Genomic DNA, 24544 nt, shown 5'->3' on the forward strand with positions numbered 1-24544 from the left:
TGCCTGACGATTACCACATAGGGGAAGCGTTATAGGTACTATAGGATTTGTTCTTATGGAATGTACATACGGATTACTGTTGACCGAATGTGGACCTTTTTAGCCTCCCCGAAACCCCGAAGTGCTCAGTTGAAGCTATTATAGCGGTTTAAACTGTGAAATATAGTTTAGGCAGCATTTACATGATAGCAAAGCCAATACCAATGAGAGTGATTTATCCACTATACTGACACTATTGATTTGTAAAATCAGCTATCCTTTTTATGGGAAACAAAACTGCCAAAATCTAAGTGAACTGTCTAGTAGTGCAAATGCCATCTTTACAAATAGATAATTTAGAAGAAAGAGGCTCCCATGCTTCACCCTCAACACTGGTTTGGATACGCGCGGAGGCTCTGGCAAGAAATCCAAGTATTCTGTTTGGCCATCAATATCTGATATGTAGCTGATAACTTGCTCACCATGATATGAACCAATGTATAGTCCTAGCCCCTTGAAGAAAGTTCCACAAAAGCTCTCACATCGAGCCAGGATCCATGAACATGTGTAGAAGAACCTCATTCTATGTTTTCGTGAGGCTTCCCAGGATTGTAATATCGCCTCACGCCCACAATTGTCGGAGCAGACACGACCCTGGCGTTTGTCTATGATACAGACAAGACGATTAGCTAGCGATGCAGCACTCTCAATAGCACAGTTAGCTCCTTGTGCCAAATTAGGAGTCATCTTTTATTTAACAGTTAGTCTTTTGGTCATATCTTGATGAGGGATAAAGACCGCACTAACTTTGTGTACGGAATCACCAATACAGACAATATTCCCTGAAACCCAGTTCTCACAGAGGAGTTCCTCGAGCCCAACATGAACGCATGCTTTGGTGTTGTAATACAGATCTTTGAAGAGGATCGTGCTAGATATATGGGTATCCAAGAACGGTCGGACCTGTTCGTCGATTGATGCCTGGTCTTGCGCATAGCGTGAAACACGGGGGTACTGATGTGTTTCTTTAGATCGGATTGACAGAAGCCAGTAAATACGCCCGTATTTGCCAACGTTAACGATAAAGGAGAAGCCGTTCCCATAAGTTCGATGCGCTTGCCCTGGGTGTAGCTCAGGTATAGGGTCTGAGATGCCGTAAATGCCAGAATACTCGGAGCTCAACCCTAAGATGAAGATAAGCTAAGCACCTATCCAATACTAACCATTACAACTCACTTAGTGGCACCTTTTGGATACAACTAAGCCCCCTAGCAAGATCTTCCTGCCAAAGGGCTTCTCTTCGTGTGGCACTATGAATGCCATCCGCGCCGACAACTACGTCCCCAGCAAATGAGGATCCATCAGCGCATTTCACCTTGACTTCCGATGAGCTTTGATCGAATTGAACTGCGCGCTTATCAAACACAACGCGACGCCTGTCCCCGACTAAACTATTGTAAAGGATCTGTATTAAGTCCCAGCGGGCAATCACGACCGCGTCGTAACCATGTCTAGATAGTTCTCAGGAGTTGCATGACTGATATGGTAGACGCGAATTCCTACCTCGTGGACGGAAGCTGTATCATATCAACCGTTTTTAGCAGATGTCCGCTGGCAAGCCAGGTTGAATGGCTAGTGATTGACTGCGAAGCAGCTTTAAGATCTTCCAACAGTCCGAGTTGGCTGAGTATGCGCACCCCATTAGGGAGTAAGGTAAGTGCATTCCCGGTAAGAGGTGGTGGCAGGTTCTTTTGGGATTCGAGAACGACGTAGTTGATCTTACGCTTAGAGAGAGCATTGGCAAGTGTCAAACCAGCAATGGAGCAACCCACAATAATAACGTCAAATTTTTGAGTCTGTTTGTCTGAGAAAGTCTCCATGATTATCCGACGGTAAGACGGCGAGACGAGCCTCGTTTAACTTCATAGCAGAGTCCAAGCATGAAGAATGATAAACATGGCAGGATCGGGCGTTAAGCACTTGAGTAAAGGTGCTGGGTTCTCTCTGTGGTTTAATTATTGAAAATGATACCGCATAAATTTTTTCCTTTTCGCTTTTCTTGTTTTGAAATTATGCTCAAGCGTATTCAATGAATTAGAGCATTCTTGACTTGGATTAAAATTGACCATCAAGTACGTGCCAGAAGAGAATTACTGCAGCCAATATGAGGAGTCCACTTTCCTCAACTCTATTGAATCTTATTATTTTCTTTGTCTTGTAAGAATGTGTGAATACATAGCGGTCAGGAAGAATATGACGTGTCCTAGCGACAAGACTATAGAATACTAGTGCCAAGCATTGTTGACCAAACTGTTGGGGACGTTTATCTGGTCCCTCGCGTCAAATATTCAGAGAAAATCTGATTGAAACTATCCGTTGAAGAAGGGTGGATCAGGCGTAACCCCCTTGCAGTTGTAGATCTCAGTAATAGCAGGCGCCACTGGGTATACAGCTGAATCACTGTATCCAGTCGAACTGGTGATATGGAAACTGCTGGATCTAATGAACCTATCATGTAGATCATGTAGAATACAATGTATGCTTACATTACTGGTGCGTGCGGAAGAAAGGAAACTTCACTCTGTTACTGCAGTCGGTGAAGCTACCTTTTTATGTCAATCTATCTTCTCTAATTTCTTGAACACTCAACGATCCGAATTACTACTCTCATACAAAATCACACCAATCATTCCTTTCCAGCATCTTTGAATCCAGTTCACAATGGAAATACATAATGCTATCGTCCAGAGAATCTCTGCACGTGTGAAGCAATTCTATAATGACAAAACCCCATTCCACATATACCATGGCTCAACGAACTCGACACGCGCTTCAACGAAACTTCGCTCGAACACTGTTGACACAGGCGGCCTTAACCGAGTACTTATGATTGACCAAGAGAGGAAGGTTGCCTTAGTAGAGCCAAATGTCCCTATGGATATGCTTGTCAAGGCAACACTACCATATGGAGTTATCCCACCTGTCGTCATGGAATTTCCCGGAATAACGGCTGGTGGTGGATTTGCCGGAACGGGTGGAGAAAGCAGTTCCTACCGACACAGCTTTTTTGATAGAACTGTCAACTGGATTGAGATTGTGGTTGGGAACGGCGATATTATCACTGCCTCCGCAACAGAGAACTCTGATCTCTTTTTCGGGGCTGCGTGCTCATTTGGGACCCTGGGCATAACCACTCTTCTTGAAATACAGCTGCTGGAGCTCCCCGTAGAGCCAGCAGTAGAGTTGACGTATTTCCCGATTTCAATGGGCGTCGATGAAGCTGTGCAAAAAATTGAGCATCTGACGCCGGACCCCACATACCAGTACTTAGACGGCATTATGTTCACCAAAGAGAGAGGGGTTATTTGTGCCGGATCAATCACAAGCGCTGCAGACCACTGCTATCGACGAATGCAAACGTTTACTCGTCCTACTGACCCCTGGTTTTACATGCACGCTGAAGAGATGGCCTTCAATTCAGCTGCCGAAGAAGCTGGCCCCACAAAAGATGTTATTCCAATTGCTGACTATCTGTTTCGATATGACAGAGGCGGGTTCTGGGTTGGCAAATATGCGTTTGAGTATTTTCTATTTCCTCAAACAAAGTTCATGCGGTGGGCCTTGGATAACATCTCTCACACAAGGGTGATGTACCATGCAGTCCACAAGAGCGGTTTATTCGCCGAATACACTATTCAGGATGTGGCGGTCCCTTATGAAGGGGCCAAAGAGCTTATTGACTTTGTTGATGATTCGTTTGGGAAGTATCCGCTTTGGATTTGTCCGGTGCGTTCAGCGACAGCTCACGTCTCGGGGTTAGTAGCAGAACCACGAGGCCAACCAGACTCCGATCCGGATGATCCTGAGATGATGCTCAGTGTTGGAGTCTATGGACCAGGCCCCAAAGGCAGAGACTTTCTCCGCTTTAATCATGAGCTCGAGAAACTAGTAAACAAACTTGGGGGTCAGAAGTGGCTATATGCGCGGACCTATTACTCTGAGGAAGACTTTTGGTCAATTTATGACCGTTCCACAAGAGATGATCTACGGCAGAAATACCATGCAACATACTTACCAAATTTATACCAAAAAGTTCGGGCCGACCGCGAGGGGTCATCTGGTAGCTCCATGCACCGGTCATGGATGTCAAGACTACAGGAACGACTATGGCGACAGTGGCCCATTTGCGGACTTTACGGGCTCATGCATACATTTTGGAACAAGGAGTATTTGCTAAATAGGAGCAAAAAAGAGCTTAACTAGAAAAGGGGTGAATAAGGGTTAGTTGTGTTAATGGCAGGACGTGTTCAAGAGTGAAAATCTTTTCGACGATTCTCTCCCCTCTCGAAGAAGTGCACAGTAGATTGTAGCCATTCTGATTAATCTTCAGCGATCCATCTCCTGAAGTAACGAAGTTTACCTATTACCTATTGATAATTGAGCCGAGGTAGGCTTAGTGTATATATACTCGATCAATCGAAGGGCTTTTCAGTATATTATGAAACGGTTCTATAGTCTATTATATCTCAAGCACATGGTCTATGATCTATATCTATGCGCCTACCCAATGCAACTTTTATAACTCCAAATGAATGGCCTCACCAAATACAGCATGGGATCCGAGTTTATTCGAAAATAGATGCCTTCATAGAGTTGGGTTGGATGTATTCCGAGGCATTCCGGAAGCTGGTGAATCCCCAGCGGATCTGAGCAGCCATGGCAATTTCAACATCGAGATCCTTAGCGAAGTGCCAAGTAAGGCCGGTATCACGCTGGAAAGCCCGTCCGACAAGGATGACGTCGATATCATTTTCGTTGAGAATCTGGTCAGCCAAGGTGCCGCTATTGATCATGCCCACAGCAGCAACCAGCATCTTATCACCAACAGCCTTCTTTACCGCTGCTGCAAAAGGAACCTGGAAAGCAGCGCCTGACTTCACTCTTTGAGCACTGTGTACACCACCACTGCTGATATCAATCAAGTCGACACAGCCTTGTTCGGCCAGAGCCTCTGCAAATCTGACTGTATCGTTGACCTTCCAGCCCTTCTCCTCGGGCATGCTGGTTTCCAGCCAGTCAGTGGCAGAAACACGCAGAAAGACCGGGACATTGGGGCCGACAGTATCCCTGGTCAACTTAGCAATTTCCAAGGGGAGACGAAGTCGATTCTCAAAGCTGCCACCGTATTCGTCGGTCCGCTGGTTGGCTGAAGGACTGAGGAAGGATGAGAGCAAATATCCGTGGGCATTGTGAATCTCAATGAAATCAGCCCCAGCAGCCAAAGCGCGCTTAGTGGCAGCAACCCAAGCGTCCTTGAGCTCCTGGATGTCTTCCCTGGTCATCGCCTTAGGGATAATGTCGTCTGGTGCGAATGGGATGGCGCTGGGACCCTTCACATTATCAACCCAGCCACCAACAGCATTGGTGGCAGTGACTCCACCGAGCCAAGGCGCCACTGTGGAGGCTTTGCGCCCAGCATGCGCCAGCTGGATACCGATTTTCTGGCCTTGGCTGTGTGCAAATTCGATGACCTGTTTGATAGGTGCAATCTGGGAATCCTTCCACAAGCCAACGCAGCCTGGAGTGATACGGCCTTCGGGAACAACAGCAGTTGCTTCAATGATCATCAAACCAGGTCCACGTTGAGCAATGCCACCGTAGTGGGTCAAGTGCCACGGAGTCATGTGGCCGTCCTCAGCACTGTATTGACACATAGGCGCCAGCTGTAGAGACTTCATTAGGCAAGTTCTAGCAATACTAGGAGATCACCTACCCCCAGGCGGTTCTGGAATGTCAGTCCTCTGACTGTGAGAGGTTGGAAAAGCTTTGGAATTGGCCTCCCACTAGTCTGCGGGTTTCGAGCTGTACCGGCAGGGGGTGTTTGAGCCGGAGTAAAGTAAGAGATGCCCTCCGCGGGCTTGGTAGGGACATCAGGCCAATTTGCCATGGTTGAGATTGTGTGAGGTTGACTATATCGAAATTTCAGAAGCAGAGAAGAAAGATATTTTGTGACTATTTACCAACTTGAAGATAAGGTGAGTTCTAGATAGCTAAATAGCGAAAAGTTTTAAGTCATACAACCTGTATGAAGGTCTCGAATATATATGTTTTTACATCGTCGCTGATGCGCCTGCCCAGTCAGGAATCCATTGCAATTTGCTGACAAAACATAATGCACCAAGAGAATGTCTCCGAGTGAGTACGAAATTTGAGGTAGATACTAGAAGTTCCCCTTAGAAGTCTCTGCAGAAGCAATTCGGACCAAGGTTTACAGAGTAGGATAGCATTGATGGTGACGCCACCCAGATTTGTCAGGATTTTGAAAACGCGGTACAATCTGTAAGGAAAAGTCTCCGAAGAAACGGCGGGATATGGTTCGGGATCTCACGTAGGGCGTAGCAGATGCCGTGATCCACATCTTTTACCCGTCCGAAAATGATACCGTGTGTCGAGGTGGAGCCGAGCCGATGATGATACTGATCTCGATCTGATACAGTCTACTTCCCCAAGCAACTACTGAAACTGCTGGATGGTAGAAGAATAGAATGAAATGTAGGTGATGAGTCTAACTCAACTGGTCACTCATACACACCCCTGCGAAGCTAGACGCGAATGAACATGTATTCTACTTAAACGAACGTCATCTTCGGAATAGTGGTAAATCCTTTCAAACTAATGACTTAAGTCTGAGGTTCTAACTGATGACAGATGAATAAGCTAAGTGGTCATTGGATATACTGGGGTTAGAGGTACTGTTACTCGTGAATATGCTGCCCAGGTTGCTGTGGAGCTTCTAGCGCAAGCTGATGCCAACTATTGAGTCGACCTCTTGAAATGGGACGAAAGTAGTGAGACTTGGGTGCAATCAACAGGGTTCTGTTTATATGAGTTGTCTGTGAGCTATGCCTTCAGGATAACGCCAGAAAGGCCAAGCCTCAGCCAGATTGGGGGCATGGAGATAATATCTCAAAACTTTTGGTTTCGAACCACTGGCCATATCTTGCATTTCGTTTTGTAGAAAATATTTGGATCTGGGATCTATTTTTCTTTAGATGTAGCTGGACGATTAGCTTCATAATACCACGCATAAAAATGTATTATTGCTACTAAGACTAAAACAGCATATCCTTCGCTAGGATTTGTGGATGAATTGCTATCCACAAGACTCTTATCGTTTTAAGTAAAAGAAAAAGTCCTCGCCAAGTGTCTTGCCTTCCATGATCCCTGCGATGAGTTTGTCATTCACATAGCGGAAATGGTCGAATACCGGCCGCTCATCGTAGATCATAGTAGTTGAAACCACTCCTCGATATACCATCTCCTTCAACTAATTCTCGGTTAATTTCCATAAGACAATTATCTGGAAACTGATCACGTACAGTTGCAAAACCCCACTTGCCCCAACTGGTTCGCTCCCCATCCTTCTCAATGATCACTGGATCCACGTTATTCATGGACTTGAATGACTTGCCCACCCACCGTATCTCTTTCAGGGTGCTTGCAACCTGATGGCCAGTGTCGAAGAACCCTCCATCCCAATCCCCAATCAATTGGTCTGGTTTAATTGGAGGGAGTTTGTCGAATATGGAATTCAGCACAGCGGGCTCCACCGGTTCTGAAGCCTTGATCAAAGTAATGTATTGATCCTGTGCACTGAGAATACTTAGTTGTTATAATCCTATATGGGAATGATAAGGAAGCATACGTAGACATTTTTTCTTCTTTTCAGTTAATGACCAGATAAATTTTTTTTCAGTTCTTAGATTCTAAACTGGGCTTGGTCACTCGATGAGTTGGAATTGCTGTCTCTATATAATACCAAACATAGTGACACACATTATTAATCTTGTCGGACCTTCTATCAGTATTGACTATTAGTATGTAAACTAATCAAAATAATTGCTCCGAACTGCATATTTGACGTCATATGTTGCCGAGAGCCCTTCCTGGTGTTTGTTGGCGCCACTTTGAAGTTTATAGCAGATCCCGAACCAGAGTAAGTAAAAAGGGGGGGGTATGAGGTCATGACACCAGAGAGGGTACAGCTTTCTTCTCCTCTTGCTCGAAACAGATGGTATATAGAGAGCTTCGAGCGCATTAGTATCTTGAGCTTGGTATATTCAGCCTGTCACTCAACTCCAGACTCTTCATCGCGTGAACACTAGACCATGCCTTCGGCTATCGTTACTGGTGCTACGGGTAGGGATCAAAACCTCCCCTCGACCTTCTTAACTTTCCCTCTCTAATTAAAATTCGACAGGCATAACTGGTAGTGCCATTGTCCACCACCTGTGCAAAGACTCTTCCTATGACAAGATTTACTCGCTTTCCCGGAGTAATCCGGGCTACCAGGATTCCAAGATTCAACATGCAACCCTCGACCTTCAAGCTAGTGCAGATGATATGGCGAAGACTCTTGAGGGCATCTCCGCTGAGTATATCTACTTCTGCGCCTATCTGGCACGGGATGACCCTGCGGAATCATCTCGCGTCAATGGCGTTATGCTTTCAAACTTTATCGAAGCTCTGGAGACAACAGGGGCAATCAAGAACTTAAAGCGCTTCGTCCTCACTTGTGGATTTAAGCATTACGGTGTGCATCTCGGTAACTGTAAACAGCCCCTTCTGGAGGATGACCCCATCCTGGATGGTAACAAGGGCGGGGTTCCCTGGCCCCCTATCTTTTACTACAACCAGGAGCGCATTCTTTCCGAGGCCGCTAGTCGCGGTCGGTGGGAATGGATCGTCACACTCCCCGAAGACGTCTTGGGATATGCACGAGGGAACTTTATGAATGAAGCTACTGCTCTAGGTCTATACTGTGCTGTTAGCAAAGTTCTCCCTGGCTCAGAACTGCCGTTCCCCGGGTGCAAAGCGAACTACTTTGCTTTCAACTGCTGGACCTCGGCCAACCTACATGCCAAATTCTGTCTCTGGGCTGCGACCGCAAAGAATGCGGGTAACAACATCTTCAATGTGATGAACGGGGATACGGAATCGTTTCAAAATCTCTGGCCTCGCCTTGCGGCTCGCTTCGGTTGTAAAATCCCCAATCCTATGTTCCCCAATGGTGGGATCCCGGACACGAAAGGTTTCAAAGATTTTGAGTCCACCACAGTTCGGATGCCAAACAAGCATCCGCTGACTGTCCGTGGGGTAGACATTGGCGTTTCTCTCCACCCAGAGAAACAAGAAACTCCAACCTTATTCCTCCAGGTTGACCCAGAAAAATGGGCGAAACGGCGCGATGTCAATGAAGCATGGACCAAGATACGAGATATTTACAAACTTGACCAAGTGGCGTGGGACAAGGCTACATGGGACTTTTTAACATTTGTCTTGGGCAGAGACTGGAGCTGCGTAGGTAGTATGAGTAAGGCTAGAAAGTTAGGCTGGACAGGTTATGCTGATACTTGGGATGAGTTGGAGGAGACATTCAAGATCTTGGAAAAGGAAGGAATCTTGCCACCTGTGGAGCAACTGAAAAGAGATTTCTAATCAACCTATTTCGGTCTATGGTCTAGGGTTAAGTCAGGTTGTGTCGGCAGGGACTAAATAGGAAATGTATGAGTACGCCCTACGCCCTACGCCTCGCTGCACCCTTCGAAGCACGCCCTACATTCCAAGGCGAACCTGATGAGGTCTTAGTTTATGATATGCTATAGTTATAATGTAACGACATATGAGGGTTAGGCGTTACACACTCTATGCAGTTTTTCTTGTGATCGAACTGTTTTATCGGTTATGGCTGAGGGGTTTTATCTAGTCTGCCTCTACTTCTAATTAACTTCAGGCGTACGCTCTTCTTACCACGTGTTTACAACCGGTTCTTACGCAACTAAACATCATCTATTCGCTTTCCAGAAGCGACGCCCAACAGAATACCCAGTAAATACACTTTCGACCACCTCCGGTTTCGCGGAGCTATTTGTTATTGCGCATTTATTCCTAGGACATGACACTAGAATGGTTTACTATATCCATCCCTGAGCAACTGGAAAGGAAATATACACATTTCCAGTTTCAGCAACCGTTAAAGAAGATAATTCAGTCAAATGTCGTCATCAGAATAGGAATCAAGGCATAATAACATGGTTATCACGAAATGCTTACCTGAAGGTTATGTCTGCCTGGGCAAAGATCCCAGAGGCCAAGCTTTACCCTAGTTATAGTGTCCCTGGCTTATCCCGGATCATTGATCAGGACCACGACATGGTAGGTCCGAGTAGTGTCGAGAAGTTGGATAGAATCAAGTTTTCATGAACCTTCTCGCAGCAAATTAAACCCAACATATTATGTCTTGCATCAGACCTCCTGTGCGTTACAGGACACATCTGTTGTTCTGCGGAGCTTAAGCATTCAACAGCAGGGATTTGAAGACGATGGTACCTACGATGGAACCGTCACTTGATATGAGGAACATGATACTTCTGATCCGCAATGGGTTTAGATTACCGGATGTGGAAGACTTTAGGGTGCCCTAGAAGTCATCTCCGTTTCCCTTGCACACACAGAAGTACCATGTTCCTAGCAGATACACTCTAGCTGAAGCATACGGCCGTTATCTAGTATTTTGATGCGTTGGTGTAACTATATCCAATTATCCAAAAGGCTAACATGGAGGACATTGAGCATTGCCTAGATGACATATGGAACGCGTATTCCAATTATTACCATGGCTCACAATAGTTTATTTAGATATGAGTTCTTGCTCTAACCTTAAAGAATTCCCACAAGCAGCTCGTCAGTTAACCCCACATTACAAGTTTCAAGCGTATCTGATCAATTACTCACTTAGACTAGGACTACAGGTAATGCTATTCGAGATTTCTAGCCCTTGATCCCACTAGAACTAACACCCGGCCGTTGTATGACATCAACACTACCCCTGTCAAGTGCTATTCAATATGTTGGTTTAAAGTTAGGATTCCGTTTGCTGACCGGTGATCAGATTGTGGCTTTTATCATTCAGCAGCTCAAGAAAGTGGTAGAAAACCCAGAGCTGTACAGAAGCCATCGCCACGAGATTACGTCCCTTGCATACCGCGTTGAAGTCGAGCTGCAGAGTCCCTTCGCACTTTTCCAGGGTATAATACACGCGGTCAGTTTTCTAGTCGAGTTTGCCCCGAAGTCTTACTAAATATGCATTTGGCAATGCCTATAGTAGCGGTACGTGTATGTCAGCAACACGGGATCCTTCATACGATGCAGGAAAATGTCGAAAAGGGACAACCAGCGACGAGTACGGCATCATTGGCTCAGAATACAAACATCAATGAGCATGGGTTGGAGGCGCTGCTGGAATTAATGGCAGCTAGGCATTTTGTGGATCGCACTTCTGCCAACAAGTTCGCTCCTAATAAGCTAACATGACCTTGTTACCCCGTCCTTCACAGCGTTGAACTCCTTCTTGTCCTCCCCCGGACAACGGTCAACCACTTTTTCAACTAGCTCACAACACCTCAGCCGGGTTCTATGACATGCAAAAAAGCTGACCCAGACATCTCCAGAGTTTTTCAAGATTACCTTCAACTGGAACACTCATACCTGCCCAACTGGCTCAATGTTGTCGATTTCCAAAGCGAGTTCGCAGAGAACATATGCATAGAAACGGTGTTATTTGTAGATGTAGGGGTTGGGAATGGTCAACAGTGCGTGAATCTCCTAACTGAATATCCAAACCTGAAAGGGCGAGTCATCCTTCAAGATACTCCATCCGTGATACAAGCTACCCTTCCACATAGCCGCGTAGAAAGGATGGCCTATGACTATTTCACGGAGCAACCAATGATAGGTAAAACGCGGCATTCCTGGCAAAGGAAACGTGGATATGGCTAACTGATATGGCTCATCGACTCACATTACAGGTGCAAAGGCCTATCACATCCGACAGATTTTTCATAACAATGATGATGACGCGTGCATTCGCATTCTCCAGGCTCTTTTTCCCGCCATGAGCTCGTAATCTACACTTTTTATAAATGAAAATGGACTACCGGACGACGAACCATCTACAGAGTATAGGGCAAGCCTTTCGATGACAATGATGGCCTTGTTCAATAACTACGAAAGACGGGGGAGGGATTGGCACCAGCTCCTGGGCAAGGTTGGTCTTACGGTCAAGGAGATTAGAAGGTTTAGCCGGCACGGGGATAGTATCCTTATGGAAGTTAGGAAATAGAGCACTGTATCAAGTATGGTAGTATGTAAAATGGTTTCAGAAATTTACAATGATCTCTCTTCCTCTTGTTGGAAGCCTCTATTGGTATTGGTTCTCCGGTAGAACGTAAATAAAGTCACGCGAACGGATTTCAATCCGAATGCACTGAGGCTCCATGGCGAACTTTAACGCTCTAAGCTCTAGGGTTTGCATTTGTTCCTATGATAGCCCTGTTTTCTGTCATTTTAGGGAGGAGCTCATACATGGTGCGGTTTACGTTCATTCTTCAGGGATACCGTTGATCCGACAGGTTCGGTCCCATGATATACGTAATTACGTATGAATCAATAGTTAACTGTACTACATGCCACTAAGTTACACGTCTAAGAAATTGACTTAATATAAAATATCAGAGAACCGATAACGGTGGAGCAACATCCGGTTCCTAATCGGGTAATAAACGGCTCGCGTCTCAACCGGCAACAATTGCTAGCTGGGGCCACGCACCCTTGCAGAATGGAAAGATTTTAAGCGAGAATTCTAGATTGATTTTACATGATTCATGGACTGGGTCTCAAACCTGCCCACATGGTTTAGCTTCTTTTCACAAATGTCGTACGACGAGGGATCGGCCAGGCGTCAGTGGATACCATTACGAATGCCACGCGGTGGGCATTGCCGATCACCAGTTGCAAGTGTAATCCCAACCACTCGGACAATGAATCCGACCGTTGAGATATTCGGTTAAAATCATGCATAGATTCTGGGACCCTGTGTAATTGTACATGTTTCACTATCACTAAAGTCGGGGCGTTGTTCTAGCATGTTGTGGGAACCAAATGCGGGTTTTCCTTTTCCCGGCATAAATAGAGCTGAATTATGAAAATTAAATGCGGTGCAGAGAGTGGATATGATAGTGGATTGCTGAAGTGCACGGAATCTATCCTAGCACTGTGTGTTCGCAATACTTACCGGACGTAGTTGAATCGCACAATCTGGGGAACTTCCCAAGCCCTTGTAGGACAAGTAGAGGCTATGACAGTCGCCACAAAACCCATTTGAAATATGTTGTAAAGAATACTATTAGGGTCAGATGTTCAAGGCATGGCCTAGGCGCCATATGGTGTTTTGGCCGGGTGGTATTGAGGAATACTATTGCTACTGATGATAAATTGAATCTTCCTGAATAGGAGGATATGCAAATATGAGGGTTGTACGGTAGTTCTGTTTATATTCATAAGATCGTTCGGCATGGTTATAATGTTGTCCATGCATGCATCTATACAAGTTTCTATTCTATGAAAGTTTGTACATAAGGAAAACGACAAAAGAGAGGAAGAACGACTCAGCAGTCGGGGTTTGGAGAGTGATGTACCGTGTATTCCACGTCCTTCTTGATGATCATCTTAGTACTCCCCTCACTCCCGATACTATTTCGATCATCACGATCTGAATGGCCACCGGTCGATGAGCCAGGTTGAGCAGATGTAACTGTTGTCTCTCCGGCCCCAACCTTCGGCCGGAATAAATCTGGCTCGGGCGCAGCAACGGATCGATTCTGAAGCGACTGTAGTGCGTAGCTGCCTTGGTTGCTGCGACCACGATCTGACGCGTAGGGGTAACTCCGACTAGTGCTGAGGTTGGAGTCACCGGCGGTACCGTAGGACGTCGTGACGGCATTCATAAATGGACGAAGACAGAAGGCTGTACAAGCAATTAAGGAGTAGTTTAGGGCGACTTGCGTCCAGGTGTAATGGTTAATTGCATCGAAGGTAGGATTCCGAGAGGAGGTAAATGAATGAAACTCAGAGAGCCGCACGGCTTCGAAGGCAACGAGCCTAGCCATTATTTGGATTAGCATTGGTGTGCCAGGGCTTGGAGGACAGGTTCGACAACATGGAACACATACGGAATCCTGGAGGCGAAGGCCATCATGATCACTAACTTCGGCTTGATGGCCATCTGGAGCCCGTATATTAAGACTATCGAAAAGATAAATAAGGCGACTTCGGTAGCGATGTCAATAGCCGTGATGAATTGCCATCGTGCAAACTACCGTTGTTGTTAATCATTACCGAGGTTTATTTATGCTGAGCACCCTGAAATCGGGCGATAGACGTACCAGGCTGGTGCAATGTTCGCCAGGAGTCACCCACGGTTTATTAAGTGAGCAGTCAATGGTGATCACAAGGACGGAGATAACTATCCCTGCCGTTGCGAGGGCAAGGATTCCCCATAAGGTATTTTTGTGTCTTCTCCGAGGTGTCAATCGCGAATAAATGGCCACGACGCAGCATCTTGAAAGGTACAACGTGATGAGATAAAAAACATCACTCGCGACAATTGACTGAACAAGTATTAGATAACTTTCATCTGCGGGCTTCACATAGTTTCCATGAGCAGCAGAAAGTAACCTACATTTTGGATACTCCTGACGACATGATCGTCAAGGAGGCGGATCGCCGTTCCGAATCCGATGGATGCGGCATGGAAAACAATAATCGACTCCACAACTGCGGAAACCTGAAATTTAGGAAATAAGCAAAGGCGAATGTGAAGTCATCTTGGCAAGTATTCAAATTCATCAAGCACAATGGGGTGAACTGCACTTACAGTCGCTCCCAGAAGAATCACATCGTCGATCCCGAACGGTGGACTAAGCAAGAACCGGACGTAGAGCCGGATTAGCAGACACACCAACGACAACACCAGACAAATAGCGGAGACTATAATGATAATTCCAGCATGGTGGTCAGCGTCAACCGTTTCGAATGGCGGCGATTGTCCAGGAGGTACTTTGATAGCCATTATCTTCGAATGGCCGTACTTTCTAGATCAAACGCGCCATGCGAGCCGGTGTTGAATGGTGCAGATGTCAAAAGCAGCCACCGACAGGGGTTGAAGCTGAGGGTGGAAAAAAAAGAAATATGGCAGGGGTTCGGGTCAATGATTCATATGTATATTGACCGGAGTTAGTGCGCTGCATCGAGAGATTTAAAACTGCTCCAACAGGGTAGCGATCGTGGGAGCCTGGGTGTCCCATATGATATGCAATAAACTCGCATGAACCATAGACGTGGTACTGGCGCTACCACATGAGTAGCTTGTTGGTGCGTGCCCTTGGGGGCACACGACTATGGAAATTGATTGAGACTCAGTGCATTTTCAAGTCTCAGGTTACTTTGTCTATGGTCGGGCCCGATCTGGACCCGTAAGCCCGATCTTTGATTTGATTCTAAAACTTTAGGGCTTAACAAAGTCGGCATATTGTAAAATAATCCCTGCAAAGAAGGACTCCATCGTTGCATTATACTTACTCCAAACTGCTCCGTAAGTTCCGTAGAATCCCTGTTACCCTGGCTAGTGAGCTGCCAATAGACCCTTTTAAGGTTTCAAGTCTTCCAGCAGGGCTATGCAGACGATGGTCTGGTAATTCCTGCGCCTGTCACCCAAGCGAAACCTATGCTATATCCGAATTTACCAGTGTAGAAGTCCAAACAAGGCTCAGCCACCTAATCGCGCGCACTCAAAATCGTACGATCCAGCACCTTCTATGAACTTTAACTGGGTACCTGAAGCAACGCAACCGCCACGAACTGGCCCAGTGTCTCTTAATTAAAGTTTGGTCTTTAGGCTCTTCCGCCCCATCCGAGCATTCTACTGTTAACATGAGAGTCAAGGTTCCATCCAATCGGGGCTCCCAGGAGCACAGGTCAAGACTGAAACTATGACAAATTTAACATTCGCGGCAACTCCGACGCACATATGGGTCCCCTCTGGCCCCCAGCTCGTAGCAGTTGGAGTTGAACTAGTGACACGTTAGGTGAAAAGGTAATATGCGGAAATACTCCCGAACTATTGTTTCCTTGTCCCGTCGTATTCTTTATTGCTCTGTTTCAGATTACTTAAAACATATGTTCGTTAGGGGTTGAGTATATGGTGTTCCAGTACTGTAAGTCGTTTTCGTCCAAAGAAAGGGTGTTGAGTCTTGACCGACCCCAAAATTCTGTACGAACGAATAAGCCTCGGCAAAGTGGACTAGATCTTCAGTTAGAATGGCGTTATTCTCCTCGAAAAATTTTCATTCGCGGGATATGAGTTAATATCGAGGTGGATTCCACACTTCAGCAACAACAGGAAAGTTGAGCTAGAAAACAACCAAAACCCAGACCCACTATTCTTAGGGCAATGCACGTGCCAAGCCGCTACACGGAATATGTCAGCTGTGATGTTATTAATGTTAATATAATAGATTGTTGTAACCACGCTACTTATGCAACTAATTGAGTATTTGGTAATGACCTTGTTCTTCATCATTCAACCAAGAGAAGAGGTCCATTGCCTCGTGGTATACACTTAATCTAGTTCCACACTCACCAACGTGCGCTTACTGCTCATCCCCTGTTAACAGTTGTCTTTCCCTTTAAAGCGATCTCCACTACGGGATCGGCAGTCCCGCCAAGAGGGCTTCGTAATAAGCTTCGAGCGGACCCTGACTATCGAGGTTCCTGTCTTCTCAGTGATCTGGCTCTGGGTAAGAGGACGATGGATGTGGGGGCGTCAGTGGAGCTGCGGTGGGTCTTGGAGTTGGTTTGGCCTGATTATTCGCTGGAACCCAGAGAGTGTGACTATCAGGTTGCACTGTGCAGGAAAGACAATGAGGGGCTGAAGTTTAGCAGATTTTTCCTCTTCAAAAAGAAAAAGCTACGGGCGCAGGACAGGCGTGTCTTCAAGACAGGAACTCGATACAAATCTCCTTTCTATACTATCTATTTCCAATTAGAATTAGGTGATTATAACCCTAGTAAAAAAGTATACAACCTCAAATGTCACGCTTGACTAGAGCAACGGGAGGGACGTAGACGTGCCGGCCGCGGAAGATGTAGTATAGAATGGCAATAATCATAATGCCGCCGTACATCACCACGCACCAGTTCATCGACTCTCGGTCGACTGTTGAGGTCAGGGGGAAGAAAGCGAACACAAACACCGGTACCAAGAAACACAGGGCACCGATGTTAATGGCCATTCCAAACCGACCCAGGCTCCACCGACGAGGTGGAAGGGGCTCGCCGCGGATCCGCTTGAGCAGCAAGCACCCAATCGTAATTACGTATGAAGACATCAGTGATCCGATGGTCAAGGTGACGATAGCCAAAAGAGCCGTTGTCGAACCGATGTTGATCAACGACAGGAGTACCGTTACCATAAGAGAAACCATCACCGCATTAAGCGGAATGTTCCACCCCGGAGTAACCTATATATGGATCAGCACCGATGGCCTGAGGTTGCCAGCAGACGGGGCGGTTTCACTTACGTATCCAAAGAACCCGGAAAATGGAAGACCGCCGTCTCGGGCAAAAGACCAAAGTTGCCGAGAGGCCGTGGCCAACTCGGTAATCGTACTCGCAGTGAGTGTAAGAACCAAAATTGCGGTCATGGTGTTCGTGCCGGGAAGACTATTGGTAGCATTGTAGAACACTTGAATAAATGGGTAGCCGGTGGGGGTTGCGAGGACCTCGTCGATATCACCCAAGGTGAAACAGATCGTCACCAGCATGAGAAATCCCGCACAGTCATTGATGAGAACGGAAGTGATCATAGCCTTTGGGAGGGTCTCAGATGCATCTTTGATTTCTTCGGCTGGGTGCATTCAATTTTATTAGCCGATGTTCCAAATCCAACTGGAGAATGTTGTACTTACACATGTGCACGGCACAGTCATATCCAATTAGAGCGGTAATAGTAGTGGAAAATCCAACTAATGTTGCTGTCCCAGCGCTGTTCCATCCACCACCGTTGTTGAATTCTGTAAAGACCTGTTGGGCGCTTCTTCGAGGAGCCAGAACCCAGAGAGGGATGATAATGGCAAAGAGCCCAACGACATGGAGGATAAGAATGAGGACTTCGACGAACGGCAGTTTCTTTGCCAGGAATGTATTGAACAAGATGCCGAAGAAGGTGATGGCAATCACCAACAGCGTGCCGTGCCAGCGCTCAAAGACATAATCATCATGGTTGAGCACAATGAGACCCTGAATAATCGTACCTGCAAGGAAGGCAATTGAGACGATGGCACATTGCCAGCCCATAGCACACAGCCAACCTTTTTATGTGAATAAGTCATATGGTCCAGGATCGGGGGAGCAAGCATTCCTTACCGGTGATATAACTCAAGAACTTCTGGCAACTACGAGGCGCGAATTCGGATACCCAATGGTATTGACCTCCAGATGTCGGAGCCCTGTGTATATCAATAAGCACCACCGAAAGGGATCAAGATCGGGGAGCAATTACATAGAAGCCATTTCAGCTAGACTGAGGAAAACGAGCAGGAATCCACACGCGACGATAAGGAAACCCCAGATCAAGCCAGCGGTACCTCCATCGGTCAAACCTTGCTCGAGCAGTCTGTAGGATAGGGTTAATATTTAGAGAAGTGAGGTTCGCAACACCCAAGAGACATACGTCAGGATAACCTCCCATGTTGCGATCAATGTGCAACCAAAACCGACAATAGAGATGAACCGGAAATTTCTCTTCCATGAAGTAAGCAACAAATTGCATGTTTGATCAAGACCAACAAAAGACATACACGTAGCACCTGTTCTCGGCCCAGAGCACTCATGTCCGCCTGGTCCTTCACAGTACCTCGGTATTTAGCGGGCACGAAGTGACCTCCTTGCGCCGCTTCATCGCCATAGGTAGTTGAGACTTGGGGGCCACCTTTCAGACTGTTGAGCGAGACCATATTGGAGACACCGGCGCAACTAGTTGCGCATTAAGAAAAATGTAGTTCAGGAAAAGGACGGGTTCAGCACGACAGGGATGTGAAGAAAGAAACCGAGTGTTTAAACCAGAGGAGCTCTAAAATAAATTAGGCGTAAATTAAACTAGAAGTAAAAACCAGAGAAACCAGATGAAACGAGCACGTTGAATCTACTAGCAGATTTAGATGCGCCACTCGCTCGGAGATTTTCAAAGCCGGAACTGGTCTAGGGAGTTGGAGATTTGGAGTTCGTAAGGATCCCCTGATATCCGAGTCATCCATCGTGCTAATGCTGTTCTAGAAGCAATCTAGCAAACTAAACGGCATTTAACAAGCGACTGACTCGGGAACTGTTGCCACAATTAGAAATCCCGGTAACACATGCAGAGCTATAAACGATGATGCAGAGGCAGCTACGTTCAGGATTAATTCCTTCGAGGTTCTACTCCGTACAAGGTTACATAGAACCCAGGCGCTATTTGCCAGATAGGGAAATGAATAATGGAAAATAAAAAAAAATACAAAAGAAAAAGAAAACGATCTAACTCTGTCCGCGTTCCATGGAAAGACCAATCTAAGTGCAATATTTTGATTGATATCCACTCGTAAAACGCCATTGCATCAGCCCATAAGCACACTATCCCTTTAGTTCATCGCCAAACAGCCAACCGGATCTAGCGAAGATCCCCCTTGGATTCTCCATACGAACCATCCAAAAGGAGATTTCGGCCCATCCCGTCATAGGCAGAACCAAATCGCGTTTTTTGATGACAATCTGGAACATTGACTGTGGGGGGTCAGTAAGGGACGTTAGACTCTCTGCGCGTGTTTCTGTTATGCAAACTCTACGAGGCTGGAATGCAACCGAGCAACATTAACCCCTCTCTCAAGAATTACCCTTCTTGTCATAGTCATCAGGGTTACTTGGCACCGATTCTGCTTTAGTAATGTCACCGGTGATTGGTTGCTCGTCATTGCTGGCCTGATTCTGGAGAACTTGATACTCGGGACTTGCATCCCGTTGTCTGCACTCATGGACGAGGTAGGGCTTCATAAGTCACGACTGATGGATCTTCACAAAGTCTAGGACTTCAACACTCGATAGGCATCATTTGTAGCAATCATGACCTCGGCTACCGCGATCGCGATCGGTATCCTTTTAGTGGCTTTGGTATACAAATATGTCATTCATCCGTACTATGTATCGCCAATCTCCGGCGTCCCCAACGCACATTTCACATCACCGGTTTCGAATAGGTGGATAGAAAAGCAACGCAATGCAGGCAAAGAAGTCCTTACCATCTACGACTTGCACCAAAAGCTCGGTCCTGTGGTCCGACTGGGGCCGGACGAACTGAGCGTGAACTCGCTTAGTGGCCTGAAGACAATCTACACGGGCGCATTTGAAAAGCATTCATTTTACAGTGACGTTTTTATCAATTTCCAAACGCCTAATCTAGTTGGAATGCTACACAACAATCCGCATGCTCGTCAGAAGCGTATGCTCAGCAGGATCTACTCCAAGTCCTATCTACAGGAGTCGCGGGATCTGCGCGATATCTCCAGCATCGTTCTGTCCCAAAGATTGTTTCCAATACTACGGCGTGTAGCCAAGTCCGGAGAGGCGATCAATGTGCTGCCTTTATTCCAAGCCGTGGGGATGGACTTCACGTCGTCTTACTTGTTCGGCACAAAGAATAGCACCACATACATCTTCCATCTTCCGAAGTGGCAACAATGGCTGGAGGAGTATGAGAAGTTCAAGTACATGAGTGTACAGGATCGGTATATGGGTTTCATCGAAAGCTGGTGCCTTTCACTTTGTCGTAAGGTCGAGGATAACGATCAGCCGAATGATGTGCCTATCGCCACGAATGCAGTGGTGTATAACCAGCTTCGTCAATCACTTGAGAAGGACCCCGACAACCGGCCTCTCGAGTTAGCCATTGCATCTGAAGTACTCGATCATCTGGTGGCAGGTCATGAAACTAGCGGGATCACTTTTACCTATATGATGTGGGAGCTCTCTCAACACCCAGAGCTGCAAGCCGAGTTGCGCCGAGAGCTCCTCACGCTGACTCCAAATCTGAGATCTCTATCCGTCTCAGATGATGCAGAGGGCCTACCATCTCTCCCTTCGCCGTCGGCAATTGATGGTCTTCCCCTACTAGATGCAATTCTCAGAGAAACTCTTCGGTTACATTCCCCTGCACCAGCGCCATTACCTCGCGTAACACCAGCCTCCTCAACTGGCGTATCAATTGATGGTTACCACAAAATTCCTGCCGGCGTACGTGTGAGCTCTTCTTCGTATTCTTTGCACCGTATCGAAGATGTTTACCCTCAATCGTCGGATTGGCTCCCCGAACGTTGGCTCAAGCCTGAACCAGGCAAGATCCACGATATGCGCCGACTGTTCTGGCCGTTTGGAAGTGGTGGGCGCATGTGCTTGGGTAGTAATTTTGCTCTGCAGGGTAGGTCAATCATAGTATTCGGATGAAATTGTGCGCATCCGCTTCCACATTACTGTACTAATCGAAGGATTTTACAGAGATCAAACTCGTAATGGCGGCGGTCTACACGAACTTTACGACTTCTATTGTTGACGACGAGGGCATTGAGCAGGACCATGCATTCATTTCCCTACCCAAGGGTCGCAAGCTCATGTTGAAATTTACTCCTGTGACGGAGACATGATCTGACGCATGGGAAGACAAAAATGATTATGGATTCAATTATGATTAAAGGAATGAGTGATATCCTTTCTATTTCACTTGTAACCAGCCAGGAACTGCTCACTACGAGAATGATAGCTATCTTCCCATGTTAACATCTGGATTTATGAGGATATGAAGTAGCGCAATGACGATCATCATCTATTGTACACCCCCGTATAGGAGAAGCAGGTATGCGGGATTATCCCAAAAACAAAAAAAAAAAAAAAAAGGTCTGCCCTAGACCTTTGGTGCCTAACGGTGTCTCGGGACGCGTAGAACATGTCGAAACACTGGTCTGCGTGAGTCCTTGCTCAGTACTCCGGGTCAGAATGACCGCAACCTGGCCTAAGCTCACAGGGCGAAAAGGTCATTCCTTTCGCGCTGTACTGGTGAAACGTGGTCTCGCAAAGCTGACTGGCTAATAAAACCTTAGAAAACTTGTTCTGCGTAGCTTTCTGGTTACTTCCAACTGGTGAAGCAAATTGACCGTTGTGATGTGGCCTACGTTGTGTTACTCTGACGTGTCAATGCATGACACGCAAGGCCACCATATACCTCTGCTTTGCCTCAACTATACCCAACGCAGTACTATGTTTACGACGGAATTTAAAATGTACAATGTCTCTCTCCTGTACATCGAAAGTACGGCAGCTGTGTCTGTTAAGTTTTCCGATATCCTGGTAACGGCTTTTCCTGAAACTTGGCATGATGTTGGATCTGGATGATATGAGGAAGCGGTATAGAGAGCTGAGCAGTGTTGAAGATAGTAAAGGGAAGATTATTGAGGTTGGTCCGAACCTATATCCAATTCACCGCTCGTGTTAACTTAGCCTGATGGTTTGCAGGAGCTATTCTCTCAAGTTGAGGAGCTGCAGAAAGATCTCACAAAAGCCCATGATGAGCTCGACAACTATAAGGAGCTCGCTGCGATGTTCAAGGATAAGTCAAACAAAGACAAAGAGGCATTGGAGATGAAGAACCGTGATCATGTAAGTCAAGTCGATGGCGCCCTATCCGCTACTAGGGTGAGTCTGTCTAATACGGTACCATTCAGGCTAGACTGAGCTTTGTATCTGTCCTTGTTGATGGCGACTGTATGAATGTGAGTGTCCTAATCCCCTGCATCCCCAACCCATTCCATTCCTGTTTCGTCGCTGACACTCGCTCTATTCTTAGTTTCAAGATAATCTCATCCAAAGTGGATATGACGGCGGTCAAAAAGCTGTACAGCTTCTGAGGAAAGCGGTCGAGGACTACCTATTTCAACTTGACCCCGACCCCAGGATCCAGTGTAAAATTCGTGTATATGCCAATGTGAGCGGCCTGTCAAAGACGTATCGTGAAACGAACATTGCCCCTATCGACGGGACCCTAGAGGCGTTTATCCAGGGATTCAACATGGAAAACGGGCTATGTGACTTCGTGGACGCCGGAAACGGAAAAGAATGCTCTGACGTGAAATTACGAGGTGGGCTATATATTCCCCGAAGCAGATGGTATACAGAGTTACTTACTGGTTTTGCCTCTCAGCCCTATTTGAGCAAGATATCCTCGATGTTCATTGTCAGCGTGTTATATTCTGCGCGTCTGCGGACAATGGATATGCACGCGTGCTGGGACCACATCGAGAGTCCCACCGTATCTCCCTCGTCGAAGGGCCTTCCTTCGCGCGTGAAATGAAAGAGTTAGCAGCGCATTTTGAAACCACAAGCTTCCCAGACATTTTCCGGTCCACAAAAATAATCTCCAGGAGAGTATCATTCAGCAATGTCACTCCGCCGAGGACACCCCCTCAGAACTACGCTTCTGCAGTGAAAACGTCACCACCTCGGTCGCAATCAACGTCGGATGTGAATCGACGATCGCCTTCACCCCTTACTTCAGCTCGAATCTCTAATAGAAATCGCAGTCCCATCCGGTTAGCGGTGTGCAAGAATGCGGCAGGCCAGCGTGTTGATCCCCCCTTGCGGTATTCCACCAAGGAGAACGTGGATTCTTTGAAACAACGCAAGTTGTGCAACCCTTATCATATTGTGGGCTCATGTCCCTACGGGGAAAACTGTAACCATGATCATGAGTCCCGGCTTCGGCCTCAGCAGGTAGAAGATTTGAGGTATATTGCTAGGTTGAGAGTCTGTCCGAGAGGCGTGTGGTGTGCGGAGGAAAGCTGTGTTTGCGGTCATCGGTGCCCTAGGGAGAATTGCCTGGGTCCTGGGTATAACGGGTGCAAGTTTCCCAAAATCATGCATGGAGTTGATTCTTCAATTGTGGCTACTACTTTGTGAGATCATATGGCTGTCCAGTGATGCTAAGGAAGTCATCTGTTAGTTATTGTTCACTGGATTGCTATTCCTCAGATACATACTATTTATCTCCGGTCAGCAACTACGTGATGTCATTTTTGTGTTATTGTGTGTGCGGCTTAGGGATGTTATGCCCTCCTCGACTAGAATGAGAAGATGCAGTATTTATTATGTTTTGCTGGATGAGGTTTAAGTCCGTTGTCTATCAGGGAGCCCATTCAAACGACATAGAAGGAAGACATCCATCCTATTTCCACGATTGTCCTTTGGTACCCCATAGTGGAGCTACGTGTATAGCTTGGAAGGTATATTTTGACAGAACTATGACATTCTGAGCACATGCTTCGTATTCTCTTTACATTTCCACAGCCAGACTAATAGTGAGAGTTGTTGTTTCCTGTGGCATGCAGCTCGGTTTTCCTGTGACCAATCACGCGAATAGATTTCCGAAATATCATATCAGTACACGCGTAGAAGTCCATATAAAGCAAGCCTCGTACAGTCTTGCATAAACTAGACAATAGGAAAGGACGATAAAAGAGGTTTGAGCCCAAAAATCGCGTTGTTTCAACATGGTACTGACTGTACCACTCACGACAAACACAGTCCTCGAAAG

At 46.5% G+C, this 24544-nt stretch overlaps 9 protein-coding genes across 9 annotated transcripts; 4 read left to right on the top strand and 5 right to left on the bottom strand.

Annotated features, from left to right (window-relative positions):
- Positions 1 to 261: 261 nt before the first annotated feature.
- On the bottom strand, positions 262 to 1859 carry BDV27DRAFT_149365 (FAD-dependent oxidoreductase; the record flags this gene model as incomplete). The annotated part of the gene is made up of 4 exons (XM_032071031.1): positions 262 to 726; positions 787 to 1163; positions 1216 to 1490; positions 1543 to 1859. 4 exons carry the CDS (start codon positions 1857 to 1859, stop codon positions 262 to 264), a joined length of 1434 nt encoding a protein of 477 aa, XP_031922758.1.
- Positions 1860 to 2700: 841 nt separating this feature from the next.
- Positions 2701 to 4242, top strand: BDV27DRAFT_162398 (uncharacterized protein; the record flags this gene model as incomplete). The annotated part of the gene is made up of 1 exon (XM_032073381.1): positions 2701 to 4242. One exon carries the CDS (start codon positions 2701 to 2703, stop codon positions 4240 to 4242), a length of 1542 nt encoding a protein of 513 aa, XP_031922759.1.
- Positions 4243 to 4604: 362 nt separating this feature from the next.
- On the bottom strand, positions 4605 to 5963 carry BDV27DRAFT_168373 (NADH:flavin oxidoreductase/NADH oxidase; the record flags this gene model as incomplete). Its single annotated transcript, XM_032074750.1, has 2 exons — positions 5753 to 5963; positions 4605 to 5702 (listed from the first exon to the last, which is right to left on the bottom strand). Exons 1-2 carry the CDS (start codon positions 5924 to 5926, stop codon positions 4605 to 4607), a joined length of 1272 nt encoding a protein of 423 aa, XP_031922760.1. The 5' UTR covers positions 5927 to 5963.
- A 1184-nt stretch (positions 5964 to 7147) lies between these two features.
- Positions 7148 to 7433, bottom strand: BDV27DRAFT_162400 (uncharacterized protein; the record flags this gene model as incomplete). Its single annotated transcript, XM_032073382.1, has 2 exons — positions 7148 to 7306; positions 7359 to 7433. 2 exons carry the CDS (start codon positions 7431 to 7433, stop codon positions 7148 to 7150), a joined length of 234 nt encoding a protein of 77 aa, XP_031922761.1.
- A 640-nt stretch (positions 7434 to 8073) lies between these two features.
- Positions 8074 to 9742, top strand: BDV27DRAFT_168377 (SDR family oxidoreductase). The gene is made up of 2 exons (XM_032074751.1): positions 8074 to 8178; positions 8240 to 9742. The coding sequence occupies exons 1-2, from the start codon at positions 8148 to 8150 to the stop codon at positions 9475 to 9477; spliced, it is 1269 nt and encodes a 422-aa protein (XP_031922762.1). The 5' UTR covers positions 8074 to 8147; the 3' UTR covers positions 9478 to 9742.
- Positions 9743 to 13484: 3742 nt separating this feature from the next.
- Positions 13485 to 14947, bottom strand: BDV27DRAFT_162402 (uncharacterized protein; the record flags this gene model as incomplete). The annotated part of the gene is made up of 5 exons (XM_032073383.1): positions 13485 to 13977; positions 14049 to 14191; positions 14262 to 14486; positions 14558 to 14662; positions 14753 to 14947. The coding sequence occupies 5 exons, from the start codon at positions 14945 to 14947 to the stop codon at positions 13485 to 13487; spliced, it is 1161 nt and encodes a 386-aa protein (XP_031922763.1).
- A 1667-nt stretch (positions 14948 to 16614) lies between these two features.
- On the bottom strand, positions 16615 to 19170 carry BDV27DRAFT_135763 (amino acid permease-domain-containing protein). The gene is made up of 7 exons (XM_032068615.1): positions 18735 to 19170; positions 18608 to 18678; positions 18437 to 18550; positions 18301 to 18383; positions 17844 to 18245; positions 17457 to 17782; positions 16615 to 17396 (listed from the first exon to the last, which is right to left on the bottom strand). The coding sequence occupies exons 1-7, from the start codon at positions 18888 to 18890 to the stop codon at positions 16962 to 16964; spliced, it is 1587 nt and encodes a 528-aa protein (XP_031922764.1). The 5' UTR covers positions 18891 to 19170; the 3' UTR covers positions 16615 to 16961.
- Positions 19171 to 19626: 456 nt separating this feature from the next.
- Positions 19627 to 21793, top strand: BDV27DRAFT_135764 (cytochrome P450). Its single transcript, XM_032068616.1, has 2 exons — positions 19627 to 21382; positions 21460 to 21793. The coding sequence occupies exons 1-2, from the start codon at positions 20032 to 20034 to the stop codon at positions 21603 to 21605; spliced, it is 1497 nt and encodes a 498-aa protein (XP_031922765.1). The 5' UTR covers positions 19627 to 20031; the 3' UTR covers positions 21606 to 21793.
- Positions 21794 to 22333: 540 nt separating this feature from the next.
- Positions 22334 to 23910, top strand: BDV27DRAFT_162405 (CCCH zinc finger DNA binding protein; the record flags this gene model as incomplete). The annotated part of the gene is made up of 5 exons (XM_032073384.1): positions 22334 to 22411; positions 22471 to 22614; positions 22680 to 22727; positions 22802 to 23093; positions 23156 to 23910. The coding sequence occupies 5 exons, from the start codon at positions 22334 to 22336 to the stop codon at positions 23908 to 23910; spliced, it is 1317 nt and encodes a 438-aa protein (XP_031922766.1).
- Positions 23911 to 24544: the final 634 nt, after the last annotated feature.

The sequence above is a fragment of the Aspergillus caelatus genome, assembly GCF_009193585.1.
Source record: "Aspergillus caelatus strain CBS 763.97 unplaced genomic scaffold BDV27scaffold_250, whole genome shotgun sequence".
Lineage (NCBI taxonomy): Eukaryota > Fungi > Ascomycota > Eurotiomycetes > Eurotiales > Aspergillaceae > Aspergillus > Aspergillus caelatus.